Raw genomic sequence first — 16,077 nt, 5'->3', positions numbered from 1 at the left:
ATGGTAGCAAAATCATACAAAGATTTAAAAAAAAAAAAAAATAATGGTGCATCTTGTTTTTTTGACCTCATCACGTGGGGGGAGTGAAGAGGTCACGGGCTTCTCGTGCGGATTCATGATTCTTAGCCAGACGATCATCACGGCTCCTCGTTTTTTTTTTGTGTACACTGCTTGAGCTCATCAGTGGGACACAAACGTCTCCGCCGGTGAGCAAAAGTGGTGCGCTCATGTACCCCTCCCCCCTTCATCCCTGTCTTATCTCCCTCCCCCGTGGCGTGCAGTACAAACAAGTGGAGCAGTACATGTCGTTCCACAAGCTGCCGGCGGACTTCCGGCAGAAGATCCACGACTACTACGAGCACAGGTACCAGGGCAAGATGTTTGATGAGGAGAGCATCCTGGAGGAGCTTAATGAGCCTCTCAGAGAGGTGTGGCTAACACACACACACACACATATATTTGCACACACACGCGTGCGCTGATTTTGTCATTCTTCAGATTCGTTAGATGCCGGCGAGCTGCCGGAATATTGATGCGGTGCCACCAACGGTCACCTCGCGTCGCACTTATAAAGTCGATTATAATGAGGCAGCGACCGTTGCTATAAGCAAAGGTTCAGTCTTTACATTTCATTTAATATGTGCATAGAATTTGATGAAAGGCCAATGCTGTTATATTATGCATGGGCATAATTCAATAAATTAAACATGCAAAAGGGTAGAGCAGATTAACCTCATCGTACACACACACACACATATATATATATATAAATATATATATATACATACAGGGTGTCCCAAAAAAAATCATGCACACTTTAAATAATATTTGTAAATTCTTTTACATATTAAAAATTATTTGAATTATAAGAAAAATCAAATAGAAAATTATTTAAAGTGTATATAAAGTTTTTGATAATTTTTCTTTTTGATAATTTAGTAATAATAACATTTTATAATTTTTGATAACTTTTAACTTTTTTTAGGGAAGATAACCTATATACTAAATAAATTTATGTATACAGGGTGTCCCAAAAAATGTATGCACACTTATAATAATATAATAATATTTGTAAATTCTTTTACATTAAAAATGATTTGAATTATAATAGCATCAAGACAGCAATTATTTAAAGGGTATAATTTTTTTTGATATTTTTTGTATAATTTAATAATTCAATTTAATAATGTTTAATATTTTTTAAAAATATAATCTATCTATCTATCTATCTATCTATCTATCTATCTATCTATCTATCTATCTAGTATATAGGTTATCTTTTTTGCTCTGTTTTTTAATTTTTCTTAAATTATCCTGCAGGGCTTGCTAACAAAAAAAAATGTAATATTTCTATGCAAATACAATCATGGAATTACGGGGAGGTTGGGGCGGTTGTAAGATTTTAGTAAAATTCAGAAAAAGATGAGCAGGGATCAATAATTTTAGAGAAAAAGCTCTAATGAAGAAATAAAAATAGGGACAATATGTAAAATGTCATCTCATTTTATGAGAATAAATCACATGCTTTTGTGGACAAGAACAACTCATTTGACTAGAAAATGAGTAACAAAATAGTCACATTACAGATTTTTATTGTTGCATTTTGAGGAAATATAGAGAAAAAAAATCAAAATCTTAAAGAAACAAAGCAATCATTTTAAAATGTAATTAAATAATAAAAATCATGAATAAAGTTAGGTAACAGTGTTTCGACTAGAATAAAGTCAGATTGTAGACAAAAAATTGATCTAATGAGAAATTCTTTAATATGAAACAAGATTTTTTTATTACTAAACTTTTGACAGAATAGAGTAACTTTTTAAAGATTAATAAATCGTTTTTGTTAGTAGTATAAAGTTTTCCAAGTGTCAATTTCCCCAAAGCGATTTTCCCTTGCCATTTTTCAACCCAAGCGCGCTAACGGCAACGCGGCGTTCCCCGGCAGGAAATCGTCAACTTCAACTGCCGCAAGCTGGTGGCGTCCATGCCGCTGTTCGCCAACGCCGACCCCAACTTCGTGACGGCCATGCTGACCAAGCTCCGGTTCGAGGTCTTCCAGCCGGCCGACTACGTGGTACGCGAGGGCACCGTGGGCAAGAAGATGTACTTCATCCAGCACGGCGTGCTCACCGTGCTCACCAAAGGCAGCGTGGGCATGAAGCTGGTCGACGGATCCTACTTCGGAGGTGGGTGCGCATCTAGGTTCCCTTTCGCTAGGAGTACCTCTATTTATGAAATTAATCTTTTCCAGAAATTGCGTCGTTAAATGATAAACGTCCGTGTGTCGAAACACATTTTACATGTAAATAGTCCAATTTTTTTTTTTTTAACTGTTCCCGTTCTTCCATTCCGCTGCTGCCCCCAAGATCTCAATTAATAAAATTACTTTTATTTACATTATTTTTTTTTAACATCGTGTCATAAATCATCAGAAAGTACGGATACTTGTTTTTAAAGATACAATCGGTAAAAAGTCATCAGAAAAATAAATAGGTGAACCTGGAGAGGACGGGAGCAAAGTCATGTCATTATCCACGCCGCTTATCCTCACAAGGGTTCCAGGAAAGTTGGAGCCTATCCCAGCGAGCTTCAGGCGAAAGGCGGCCTACACCCTGAACCGGTCGCCGGTCGGTCGCGGGGCAGATATCGACACCATCGCTAAGCGGGAATCGATCCCACGCTCCCCTCACCAAAGGCAGACGCGTGTACCACTACGCCATCAGTGACTCCTCGGGAGCAAAGTATTTGTACTTAAATACTGTTACCACGTCCGAAAAAGCAAAATAGCCTCGTTCAGCATTTTGCTTGATGCAGGTGCAGCCCATAGTACGGTGATGATGATGATGATGATGATGATGCGGCCGTTTGCGACGCCTCGCCCCGTTTTCATGAGCGCGCAGACGGACAGTTCGGACGCTCTGCGCGGTAATCTTGACGCGGGGTTGTCAAGACGACAGTGCGTAAAAGAAGAAGAAGAAGAAAGTCACCGTAATGGAGCCGAGCGGGCCCGTCTCCAAATATAGCGTGCGCTCCATTAACGGCGCCTGTCACGGAGGCGCCACTCACGCGGCAGCAGGTCCACGTAACCGCACACCGGCGATTGGGTTCGCGATCCGCTTTCACTTTCGACTGGGCCGAGCCCTGCCACCTAATAGTGATAAAAAAAAAAAAAAAAAACGCAATAGACCCCCCCCCCAAAAAATGTTTATTTTTGCCCATACAGTAATAGGTAAAAGTGATTTTTTTTTTAACGTCTGGTACAGGCGCCCTCTAGTGGTGCACAAAATAATCACTGTTCATTTCAGTTGTGTTTAACTTCAAAACATTTACATTTCAAACTAAACTCGTTGTTTTTAAACATTCATGTAGCTACAATTTTTCAGATTTTTTTTTTAACGTGCATCACATTTTAATTAAATTTTTTCATAAATTTTTTTTTTTTTAAGGATACCGTTAAGATTAAAACTGCGTCATGTTACAGTGAAATAAAACCTCAGCTACAGGCTATCGTATTTTAACATTGTTTATAAAGATGGTATTTTTAAATATTTATTCATTATTATTATTGGTGTAAAAAAAGAAAGCATTACTAATTTAAACTCTAAATATTCCATATATTAGGATTCAGAAACACTTGGACCTAATTTGAAGCTTCTTTTACCCGATTACCAGATTATTTAATTCAGAAAAAAAGGCAAAATTTTAACAGCTTCTGATTCTTTATTATTGAATTAATGTAATCCTCAACAAGCAGCACATAAAATGTATGTACGTATGATTCATATTTACTGTGAAGAGGTTGGAATTGTACAGCTAAACAAGGTACCTGATCAAAAATGATCGACGGATTCGATTGGAGACTTTAGCATCCGCGAGCCCGGCAAAGGTTCCGCCATCTCTCCGCAGAGATCTGCCTGCTGACCCGCGGCCGGCGCACGGCCAGCGTGCGGTCGGACACGTACTGCCGCCTGTACTCGCTCTCGGTGGACAACTTCAACGAGGTCCTGGAGGAGTACCCCATGATGAGGCGCGCCTTCGAGACGGTCGCCATCGACAGGCTGGACAGGATAGGTGAGTCACCGACTGTCCCTCGTATATTTGCGCAAACGTCCCGCGGGGAAGTTCGCTAGAGAGGGAACCGAATCCGAATCATGAACCCTAGGACTAATAATAATGTAAAAGCAAAATTGCAAATGCAGCAAATCCCTTCCCATTTCTTGGCCGATTGGAACCATTTCAAACAATTGCGACTTCACAACAGATTAGCTCAGTTAGCATATTAGCATTGGACCAGTTCTCATTGGAATACAGCAAAATACCATAACACACAAGTGTCAAACTCGGTTTTATCGCGGGCCGCATTGTAGTTCTGGTTTCCCTCTGAGGGCTGTTATGACTGAAAATATAAAAATCTTTTTACGCCTCATCACGCATGAAATTTCCGAATTAGGTTGTAAGTCAGAAATCAAGGGAAATGGTATTTTCAACTATTATTGATGTTTTGGTAAGATTTAAAAAAAAAAAAAAAACAAACGCTTTCCATATCTCAATGCTGTCATTTTTGATATGACAGTTTGACATTTGTGTACAGATTCGAACAAGAATCACAGAAGTTGACGCACATGATTTACCTTCGCGAGCCACATAGAATCATGTGGCGGGCCGGATCTGGCCCCCGGGCCTTGAGTTTGACACCTGTGATCAAAATATGAATTTCTTATGAAATCTGATTTAGGACTTTCACAACTCAGATTGCTATCTTCTCTATGAGCACGTTGACTGTTAGCATGTTAGCATTCGATCAAAGAATCTGCAGTCCTCGGATCGCTCTCACATCTCTTTCCATAACTGTTAATATGTTTCTATATTATTATTATTATTCTCATTTAAAAAGTAATTACTACATTTTAGCTTTATTTGCCACCTGAGCTCTTCAATTACATGTATAACATTTCAGAATCAGCTTTATTGGAATGTGGTGCCGCCCTAGTACGAGTGTTCAGAAATGGCCCCGGTGCCCCATTTCACGCGTCCACTCTCCTTTACATATTTGAAACCCCCCCCCCACCTCCTCTGGCCTCCCATTTGTTGCCGTAGCAACCACATTCCAGACGCGAGCCACCGCCAGTCAGCTGGCATATTTGGGGTGTGCGTTTAAAGAGCTAGCGCGACCCCAAAACACACACGGCGTGCGCACTCGATAGAGCAACATTTGGAAGACAAAAACCGCAGGTGCATCAGGACGACCACACGGGATCTGAACGGACTCAAACGTAATGACGCAATCGACGCGTCTCCGCGAATTAACGATATTCCAACATCGGCATCTGTTTTGAAAGCAGCGACACGCTTGAAAGATTTCGCTATCGAGCTTCTGTGCGCGTCCGCGATTATTGAGGATCCGTACAACAGCTGTCAAATCATAACGACGCATTGATTTTCTATATCGTGTTTGTGAGTTATTTCTAAAATGTTACATCTTACCACTTCCCTGTACCCCTGACCAAATTGTAGACCTGACCATCACCCCAACCCTTAACCACACTGTCACGAACCAACGGTTCACGGCAGACCCAAATGCAGGACTCCAAGATGAGGACATGACGTTCAGTGGCTTTTTATTAGAAACGAAAGTTGTGCTTGACAACATGCATGAAAGCAAAAACCAGTGACAAAACTCCAACTTAAATACATTGTCTAATCACAGAGGCTCATGTGACACAGCTGTAACCGGTGACAGGTGTCAGAGATGAAACCGCTTCGGAGCGGTGGCCAGGCCACGCCCTCTTTGGCATGATGTTCTACATTTTCCGCTCCCCGTGGTACCATATGCAGCCGCATCTGTTTTACTGAGAGTTCTGTTCAACAAAGAAAAGATGAAATCGGGGTCGCCAAGCGCATTCTGACGTCCTCCGAGGAAAACGACGCTCTCAGCCTCTTCCACTCGTGGGGAGACAAATGAGTTCTTCTTGTCTACAACAGACTTAACTGATAAGACCAGTACTTGGGATCAGATACTAGAGCTGTATCATGTCTTTGTCTGTAGACATTTCTTGAAACAGCACTTAGCTCGCTCCCTGAGGCAATTTATTGTAATCTCTGGTACACGTGCTCTAACTGTCCAAAAACTCCGATGCGGGCGTCTCTGGAACCGCAAAGTCCGTTGGAAGTCCTTGCTTACCGTTCTTGGTGGAAATCGTTTAAGGCAGCTCGCGACAATTGAATGAAGGTTAGAGAATTCAATAGAATTTGGTTCCGCTCCTTTCTATTAGTTGCTGAATGAATATTTAAGTGTAAGGGTGAAATAAAAAGCTTCTGTTTAGGTGTGCAGTTATTTTAAATTTCTCCTTGTAAAGGAATCCTCTCACCGTGGAGCCCTTCGTTCCCTTAGCAACACCACCGCCTGCATTTTCCTGTTTCTCATTTCAGGCAAGAAGAACTCGATCCTGATGCACAAAGTTCAGCACGATCTCAACTCGGGGGTGTTCAACAACCGCGAGAACGAGATGATCCAGGAGATCGTCAAATACGACCGCGAGATGGTTCAACGGGTGGACGTGCCGCGGCAGCCGCAGCCCTTGTCCGCGACGCCGCCTCCGCACAGCGGGATTTTTACCCCGCCGGGCTCCTCTCAACAGCCCCAAAGTTCCGCTGTCGCCAACTTGCAGCAGGCTGTCGCCATGAGCCTTTGCCCGCCCGCGCAAGGGAACGCTGTGGGGCCCGGTCCGTTGCAGTCCCCCAGGATGGTGAGGAGATTCCAAGTGTTGCAGAATATATCCAGCCCGGCCTCGCCGTTGCAGTCGCAACTCCTTGCTACTGGTGGTTTTGCGCCGGTCCTGTCCAGCCCCCCTTTCCAGAGCCCTCGTTCCTTACCATACGGATCGAGCGTCCTGAGTGCCCCCGCCGCGGGATCCCAGCTGTCTTTAGTCCACCAACACACAGCAAGTCCTGCGCACCACCTCAGCACGCGTAAGAGCACCCATTCCTTGCCAATGGAGAGCCTCAGCCAGGACACCAGGGCGCTGTCGGCCTCACAGCCATCGTTGCCGCATGAAGGGATTCACCCGGGAGCCCCCAGTCCAACCCCATCCGCCCGTGTCTCCTCTACTTCCATCGGACCCACCCAGACCCCTTCGGGCCATGCGGGGGTCTGCAGCGCCATACCGCACAGGATTGTGCTGCCCCACCAGATGTCAGCGGGAGCCTTCGGCACAGGTACGGCGTTCGCGTTGGGAACTCCAGTCGGGGACTTGGTCCGACCCAAGAAGGACTCCATCTCGAGCCTTCCGGAGAAGGAGCAGATTAAGGTCCGATCCCGTTTATCCTCGAACTTGTGATTGGGACTTGAGTTTATGAGGGGCTCGACATGAACACGATGGAGCTACGGTACTCCAGTCGGAAATGAGGGTCTGGCAGAAGTATACTCTGATGCAGAAGTTGACTTTGGACTCTTCTCCAATGAGTTACAAGTAAATGCACAGAATCGTAGCATAGCGTAGTAGCAACCTCCCAAATTTGCCTCATTTGTACACCGTAGTTTACAATATATGCCTACTACCTTTGTACTCACTTTGTTCGACTGAGGACTCCAATAAGAACAAGAACCGGAACCTGCTTCTGAGCTTCTGCTTCACCACGCTAGCTTTAATCGACACGGGATGTATCGGGATGTAACTCTTTGCATCTATTGTACAAGTCGGTCCTCTTGGCTCTCGGTCTCTTTTTCACCACTTGATGATTGATTTTTGGTATCACAGTGGTACCTTAATTTGGATTCTTTCCATGACTCGTCTTGGAAATCAGTTTCATCTGATTTCTAATTGTGAGGGAGTCGCGTGAGGCTTGGCGGCTGTTGGGAGGTTCTGGACCGCGCAACCGGAGTGCCCGGAGAAAACCCACACAGGCACGGGGGGAGGCTGAATTTGCTTGTACCTTCAATTTTGCACAAAAACAAACAAACATTGACCAAAACACAGCTCCTTTATTCCTTAGGCGAGAGGCGGGGTGCACCCAAGACGAAGGCTCGAACCAATCACAGGATGTAGCTCTTAAACCATTACGCCATTTTCTGTAGTGTTTCGCCTGTTCAGGCGAACTGGGACCTGGAACTTATCCCAGCTGACTTAAGACAAAAAGGCGGACTACGACCAGACAGGTTCACACTCACATTTACAACCTCAGAGTGAGAAGTCAAGCAAGTGTACCATCGGTGACTGTGGTTGTTTTGTTTTCAAACCACGGTGGACCCTCTAACGTTGAACACCGTTGAGATCAACAATGCGGCTTTTACCCACATTTTTTACCCAACCGATTGCGACGCGCATCATTAAAAATGTAAGTCCGAGTCGTCCCTGGGTTAAAATGGCTCCACTCCATAGAGTTAGGGTTGGGGTTAAAGAGCGCGACGTAAACGGATCACCAGCCGAGGACTGCTCGCCCCGTGCCGTTAACGCCTCGGGAAGAGTTCGAGGGACGTCAACGATTTTGTGTCCGAGAAACGTTTCGGTGGGCGTCTGAGCTTCTGGCTCCCTGCTCGCGGTGTGACGTCGCATCCCGTTCGGCTCGTGTCCTAACCGCGCCGGCGCCATTACTGGCTAACGACAGCGGAAAATGGAACCTCTCGGGTCTCTTTGGGACTCTTATTATTCTCCTTCTGTTTCATTTCATTATTCTGTACCAATAACTATTTCTTTCCCCAGCTGATGATGACTAAGATGATGATGACACTTTCATTTTGTTCACCTTGCGTAGCTGGAGTGTTTTCAAAGTGCAGTTGTTTTATTTTAAGCAGCGTTTTTCAGGTCAGTTCTGTTTTTTTTTTTTTTTGTCTATAACCATGGGAAGCAAATTTCTGGGCGCTTCAAAGGATTCCCGATTTAACCATGTGTCCGCCGCCGTTTTGTCACAATTCATTATCGTCAGTAACATTTAAAGACGACTCTAAACTGTCCGTAGGTGTGAATGTGCGTGCTGATGCTTGTTTGTCGCCGCGCACCCTGCGATGGAGTGGACGCTGACGATTGCTCAGCAGCAGCACACCGAATGAGGGGCGAAAAACAAACCAAATCTGACATCCATCTTATCCCGAGAAGGGTCGCAGGGGGTCAACGAGCAGGAGACGGGGTACACCCTGAACTGGTCGCCAGCCAATCCAGGGCACATGGAGACAAACAGCCGCACTCGCAATCACACCTAGGGGCAATTTAGTGATCTGTTACCGTTCATCGTGTCTGCTTACCTCCCGTTTCTACTTCAAATCTATCCATCCATTTTCTTTGCCGCTTATCCTCACAAGGGTCGCAGGGAGTGCTGGAGTACACCCTGAACTGGTTGCCAGCCAATCCCAGGGCACATGGAGACGAACGGCCGCACTCACAATCACACCTAGCGTCAATTTAGTGTCCAATTAATGTTGTATGTTTTTTGGGGGTGGGAGGAAACCCACGCAGGCACGGGGGAGAACATGCAAACTCCACACAGGTGGGTCCGGGATCGAACCCGGGTCCTCAGGACTGTGAAGGCAACGCTTTCCAGCGGATCCACCGTGACGCCATCCCAAATCTGATGAACTTGAGCCACTGAGAACTCGAGTGGGCTAACTCCATGTGTAGTTTTTAGATTAATTACAGATATGAATAGAGGGAAGGCATATTGTTCAGATAAATGCTGGTCTTCAGCACTTATCCTGATTCTTCAGAGGAAAACTGGGCCAACTCCAATTCCCAAGATGGCCACACCCATGAGGCCAGGCTTCATCCCAGGAAGTTAAGGGTTAAGTGTGATCCCTATAAACATTATATCAGCGAGAGAGAGAGAGAGAGAGCGCGTCATCCACACGCAAAGTTGCAGAAGTCTCATCCGACATTCATGTGGTAGCCATATTGGCTGCATCTTCTGTCCGTGACATCACACCGGGACGTTTGCCATTGAAAACGCGCTGTGCCACCTGTGCAGAGACGAACAATGAAGATATTCGGGTTTCTCTGACGCCCCTTCTGACACGGAAGCTCTTTTAGAAGAAGAGAACGTTTCACAACCGAGTGAAGTGACCGGGGCAGTATTACCCTATTGTTTCGAGCCATATTTAGATGATATGCGGATCAGGGCCAAATCGCACGCTGCCAAACCACCGCCCCGCCCAATCCACCTCCACAGCGGCGATGACGACGCTCCGGCCAAACCGCCTCCCCGTCCGATCCACCTCCACGGCGGTGATAAACAATGCCGCTCCAAACTGGTAGAAATCCACCAGGTTTTATTAAAACCATAAAACTTTAAATAACTCCTGAAAAATGATAACAATGGAGTAAGCATAATCGAGTTTTTAGTGGCTCAGTTGTGATATAAAACCAAATCGAAAGATCAGTTGACCCATTTTGTTTTTTTTTTGACTACACACTGTACAAGGAGAAATCATTGCATATATGAAATATTTATTACAGCACATTTGTCATCCTGTGAAGGCAAAGAAATTGAGGAACACTGAATTGGACCCCATGCGATTTTTTTCCTCTCACCTGAAAGTTATGAACATTTTTTACATTAATTTTTGTAATATTACATTACTCATAATTTTTTTTGTAATATTTTTACTTTGCGCTCCTAAAATCTCAACTTTTCCCCATATTTTTGTGAGTGTCACCACTTTATTGTTTTAAAATTACATCATGATAGAAAAAAAAAAAAATCCCCTCTCCCACCCGCGCCAACCTCTTAAAATGATTTTGGGAAAGCCTTCTAAGTTTTAGTTTCATATGACCTGATTTAAGAAAATTGCAAAATTTAAAATATAAACAGAAAAATTTGTTTCCATTTTTTCCCTTTTCTACAGCAGCAATAGAACAACAACAAAATGCAAATGTTGGACAAACGTCAGCGAGGCATTGCGATGTCGCATCTTACATACGAGGACCTTTCTTATTGCTGTAATTTTTTTTCCTTGACACTTTGATTATTGTATACTTTTTGCATTTATCTACCGTGCAGTCCCATAATGAATTGTGCATAATACCGACATTATACTGTCCACATAATGTATTCTTTGTGTGTTTGGCTGTAGAATATTAGCAGCATTGTCCCTTATATTTCATATATCAGTGCAATAGAATAAGAATCAAATATAACCGAGTCCATTAATTGTGATATCCAACGCTTCCTTTTTTCCTGGAACCCGATTACGCATGTCGAAAAAGCACAAAAAATGTCACGTGGCTCATTTTTTTTTCTCCCTCAAAACTTTTTAATGTAATAAAGGAACGTGATGGTGAATACATGAGTCTGCTTTTTTTTTTTCCATCTTGACAATACATTTTCTTTTTTGGTAAAATATATGTGTGCCATTTTGTCACCCCAAAATTATTTATTCAGCAATTTACCTCCATTCCATTTGTACATGTAATAAATATTTGATTATAAAATTTTAATCTTTTTTTCTATGGACTCTGCTAATTAATTTTTTTCCATCCGAAAAAATTGTAAATATTTGTAAAAATAATTTATAATCGCCATTTCATCTGCTTTCATCCGATCATAGACAAATACTGATTTTATGCTCGTAAAAAATATTTTCTTAATTTTATTTTTGAGAACTGTTAATTACTTTATCCATTTTTTTCTTGATATTCAAATTTTCGTCTTGTAATATATTTCGAATTGTAAAATAACTTTTCTTGTTGACTATGCCAATAAAATTAAGTTAGCCTGATAAAATAAAAATTTCCTCAATGTCAAGCATGGCGTTAGTCAAAAGAAAAAAATACCTTTTTTTCAGATGACTTTTTCATTTTTGTACAAAGTTATTTTATATTTTTATTTGACCAAATATTTGATATATAGATATATTTTTTACAATGTACTTGACAGATTTTTATTTACGACTACTATGAACATATTATTTATATATGATTATATATAATTACATAATTTGTTCTTAATTTCATCATATTATATTTTCACATTTTATAGCTTCTTACTGTACCAATTAGGATTTAGTTTTTGATTTATGTAAAACTAACATGGATGAACCAAAATGCTTGAAAGTGTTTTTAATGTACCTTGTTAAAAGTATTAAATATTATGCTACACTAAATAGACAGCTAACATATTTCGTCTTAAATGTTCTGTATTTTTATAGTCGCTTCAAGAAATCAACCACAGGCACAATTCCAAAAATAATACATTCTTCATTTAATATAAGAGCACACAAACGCACAAAAGCAATGAATTTCAGTTCAGCGTGACGACATTTGCAGCCACAGTAGTCACAAAATAGCAATCGTCACTTTTTTTTTTTCTTTTTAAAGATGATTTGCCGTAGAAACATGAGGTAAGCAAACATGACGAACGGTAACGGATCAAAGCGGCTCGCGACACGGAAGAACAGTTATGAGCAAACGACACCACAAAAAAATGATTTCTACGTGACATCTGAAAGCACTTGTGCTATTTTTAAGTGCTCAAATATTGTGAAATATTCCAGCCAGTCAACGCATTTTAAAAAAAGCCCAAAAGACGTGAGCAGCGGACGCTTTTGTGGGAACTCTTAAAAGATCTTTTCAGATCTTGAGCAGCTTGAGAGGACATGGAAATATTCTTTTGCTTGAAACAACGCTTGAAGTTTGAAGATGTTTCTCACATTCTCCCGGTACAAAGCACTAGAGTTGCATTGAAAAGTGGGCAAAAAAAACAGACTACTACCACTAGTACCATAATTTCCGGCCTATAAACTGCGACTTTTTTCACACGCGTTGAACCCTGCGGCTTATGCGGTAACGCGGCTGATTTGTGCATTTTTTTCTAATGGCCGCAAGGGGGCACTCGAGCGGAAAAGGTAAGAGTGAGACCGGTGGAATATATGTGTCGAGGAAGTGACTTTTACCGGTAGGTATTTTTTTTTTTTAACTGGCCCTGTTTGCTGCTGTGTTACTGCAGTGCCTCCCTGATTTTTACCGATATATATATTTTTTAACCAGCCCTGTTTGTGCTGCGCTAGCTTTAGCGCCGCGCTAGGGTTAGCGTCACACTAGCGTGTTTCTGCTGTGTTACTGCCACATCTCAGTGATTTAGGTACTTTTTTTTTTTTTTTTTTAATCGGCCCTGTTAGTGCTGTGCTATCGTGTTGCTACTGTGTAGTCTGTGCTACCTTGTTGTTGCTATGCTAAGATAAGGTATTAAAATTTTGAAAACTCTGTGTACCGTCTTTCTTTGTAAATATCTCGTGTTTCAATGGGGGCACTTGCGGCTTTTATTTTACATGGGTGCGGCTTATGTATGTACCAAATGGTATTTCCTTTACAAATGTATTGGGTGAGGCTTACAACCAAGCGCACTCTGTAGGCCGGAAATTACGGTACTTTATCAGAGTAAAGGTACATTTTAAGGGAATAAAAGGTTAGGGTGAGGTAACCCTAAACGTAACTTTGGCAAGTATTTTTTTTGGGGGTGGTAATTTTATTTTTTTCCAGTAGAAGATGACATGATAAAAGTTCAAATCTAATAATTCAAATCAAATTTAAGTGTCAAACTTGTTCTCCCTCCCCCCAAAAAAAGAAAAATAGCATAGTTTCCAAGAAACATTCGTAATCCGTCATACAATTTACATTTGTTTCTGTTTAACCAAGTTAAAGTCAAAACTTTCTTTTTTGGGTGTGTGTGTGTGATGTAAAACATGGAAAAAGCACTAGTAGAAGATCTTAGTAGTATCGAGTTAAAGTACAATTTTTTTTTTATTGCCGTATGATAACGAGAAAAAGTTGAGGTTTAAGTGAATTCTTTTTTTTTCCCTTTAGAGAAAATCTTTTTTCCCAAAAGTCAAAATATCACATGATTAAATAAAAGCATTTAACGTAACTTGTGGATACCCATTCATTAAAATACTTCTATTCCAGTAAATAAAAAAAATTATCCCTTTCAAGGGATACTTTTTAAAGGAGAAAAAAAAAAATACTGAAAATATGCAACATTATTCTGCGTCAGTTTTGTCCTTCCCAGTGCGCTGAAAATATTCATTTATTTATGCGTTTTGTGTACTAACAGCTCCTCTGAGGCGTCGTTTATTTTTAGAACGTCAGAATGGGCCACATCAAATGCTCTCGTACGCCGCACGTGACCCGCCCGCTTGCAGCTCCTGACTGATGGATGATTATGAGATAGGATGATGATGATGGTAGGTTAAAACTTGATGGGGGGGCTGTGTGTGTGTGTGTGTGTGGGGGGGGGGGTCCTTCACACACCTCCCCGCCCACCAGACAAGGAGCCGCACACACACACACACACACACGGCCAATCACGGCTACTCGATGAGCACAAGTGCGGCTCTCTTCCTCAGGTGCGATCGTTTTGTTATGAAAACGGCGCTTTTTCCTTGATTCGAGTCTTTGTCGGCGTCCTGGCCCTTCACGCACAAGAGGCCGTCCAATCAGCCTCGGCCCCCGGGACGCCAAAACAGGAGAACGCGGCCAACGGCGTCCCGTGAAGGCTCAGCTGAAGAAGTACTTGGATTCTTTCACCTGGTTGAGATCGAAGTCCCCTGGACAAGCAAGAGAGGGATGGATGGAGTTTTTGGCTCAAATATGAAACCATCAAATTATTACTTGTGGACATTTAACAAGGAAAAAGAATACGTGAATATCAAAATCACAATATGATTAAGATAAAGTATCTACTCTCCCCCCCAAAAAAACAAACAAAAAAAACCCTAACCGCCACATGATCTCATGTGTCCCGCGAAGGCAAATCTTCGTTGTCAAAATCCGAAAATTAATCCTGACATTTCAAATTGTCATATATCATAAAAGATAATGTTGAGATATTATCAGCGTTTTTGTGTACTAAATATGAACAATGGTTGAAATTTAATTTCAAATTTCATTTCATTCAAAGTCACGCTTCATTTTCTGATTCCAAAACAAGTTCATAAATTTCATGTGTAAATATAAAGAGGCGGTGAAATGGTGGTTCAGCTGGTAAAGCATTAGCCTCACAGTTCTGAGGACAAGGGTTCGATCCCGGCCCCGCCTGTGTGGCATTTTTCATGTTCACACCATGTCTGCGTGGGTTTCCTCCGGGCACTCCGGTTTCCTCCCACACCCCAAAAAACACGCAGCATTAATTGGACACTCTAAATTGCCCCTAGGTGCGATTGTGACTGTTTGTCTCTATGTGCCCGGCGATTGGCTGGCAACCAGTTCAGGGTGTACCCCGCCTCTCCTGCCCGTTGACAGCTGGGATAGGCTCCAGCACTCCCCGCGACCCTCGTGAGGATAAGCGACAAAGAAAAATGGATGGATATATTCAGTGCCCTAGGATTGGCTGGCAACCAGTTCAGGGTGTACCCCGCCTCCTGCCCATTGACAGTTGGGATAGGTTCGAGCACTCCCCGCGACCCTTGTGAGGATAAGCAGTATCGAAAATGAATGGATGGGTGGAAATATAACGAGGCGATACAGGTTTTCTATGGTTTCCCCATAACGGTCGCGACAAAAATGAGTTTGACACCCCCGATGTAGAGGATAATTCACGAATAAAATTTTCTCACAACTTTACAAAAAAAGTTATGTTTTGTAAATCATTAATTTCCCACCCAATGTAGTTTTGACAACAACAACAAAAGAGTGGATGTTGGCGTTTTAAGGAGGCAATCCCACTTTGCTTATCATGAAAGTGTATCCAGGATGATATTTGGTCCCGTTGAGGATCCGGACGACCTCCCCTCTCTCAGATTAAGCGCGGCCAAACAAGAACAATAATAAATGCAGCCGCCGTCCCGGCGAAGATTAAAAGGATCCACTGAGTTGCGGTATTAAACACACCTGACTGGACCGCGTAAGCTGATTATGGAGCGGAGGGACACAATTAACAGAAATCACTTTACAGCAGCCAGCTGTCGGCGCTCAGCAGACGGTAGTTAGCGAGCGGATCAGATGGAAGCGGAAGGGGCGAGTCGCCGTAGATGACTGGCGGGGACGTGTCCGTGTGCCGTCGGCATGGCAACCGGCACGGGGAGGCAGGGGGTGGGGGGCAAAGACACGCGCGCAGTCGTGCACCGGGGATGGCTATGATAAATCCATTCATCTATTT

The 16,077-nt window shown here is 42.7% G+C and overlaps 2 protein-coding genes across 2 annotated transcripts in view; one reads left to right on the top strand and one right to left on the bottom strand.

Annotated features, from left to right (window-relative positions):
- Window positions 1–11,206, top strand: part of hcn2b (hyperpolarization activated cyclic nucleotide-gated potassium channel 2b) — a 39,863-nt gene extending 28,657 nt beyond the window's left edge. Inside the window, exons 5-8 of the mRNA XM_061826085.1 lie at window positions 282–428; window positions 1,946–2,186; window positions 3,907–4,071; window positions 6,430–11,206. Of these exons, the coding sequence (XP_061682069.1) occupies window positions 282–428; window positions 1,946–2,186; window positions 3,907–4,071; window positions 6,430–7,337 (1,461 nt within the window). The 3' untranslated portion in view covers window positions 7,338–11,206. The remainder of the gene's footprint in view (window positions 1–281; window positions 429–1,945; window positions 2,187–3,906; window positions 4,072–6,429) is intronic.
- Window positions 11,207–12,169: 963 nt separating this feature from the next.
- Window positions 12,170–16,077, bottom strand: part of polrmt (polymerase (RNA) mitochondrial (DNA directed)) — a 53,394-nt gene continuing 49,486 nt past the window's right edge. Inside the window, exon 21 of the mRNA XM_061825232.1 lies at window positions 12,170–14,527. Coding sequence (XP_061681216.1) covers window positions 14,478–14,527 — 50 coding nt within the window. The 3' untranslated portion in view covers window positions 12,170–14,477. The remainder of the gene's footprint in view (window positions 14,528–16,077) is intronic.

Source organism: Syngnathoides biaculeatus, chromosome 7 (genome assembly GCF_019802595.1).
Source record: "Syngnathoides biaculeatus isolate LvHL_M chromosome 7, ASM1980259v1, whole genome shotgun sequence".
Classification (NCBI taxonomy): Eukaryota; Metazoa; Chordata; class Actinopteri; order Syngnathiformes; family Syngnathidae; genus Syngnathoides; species Syngnathoides biaculeatus.
This window is presented reverse-complemented; position numbering and strand designations above follow the sequence as displayed.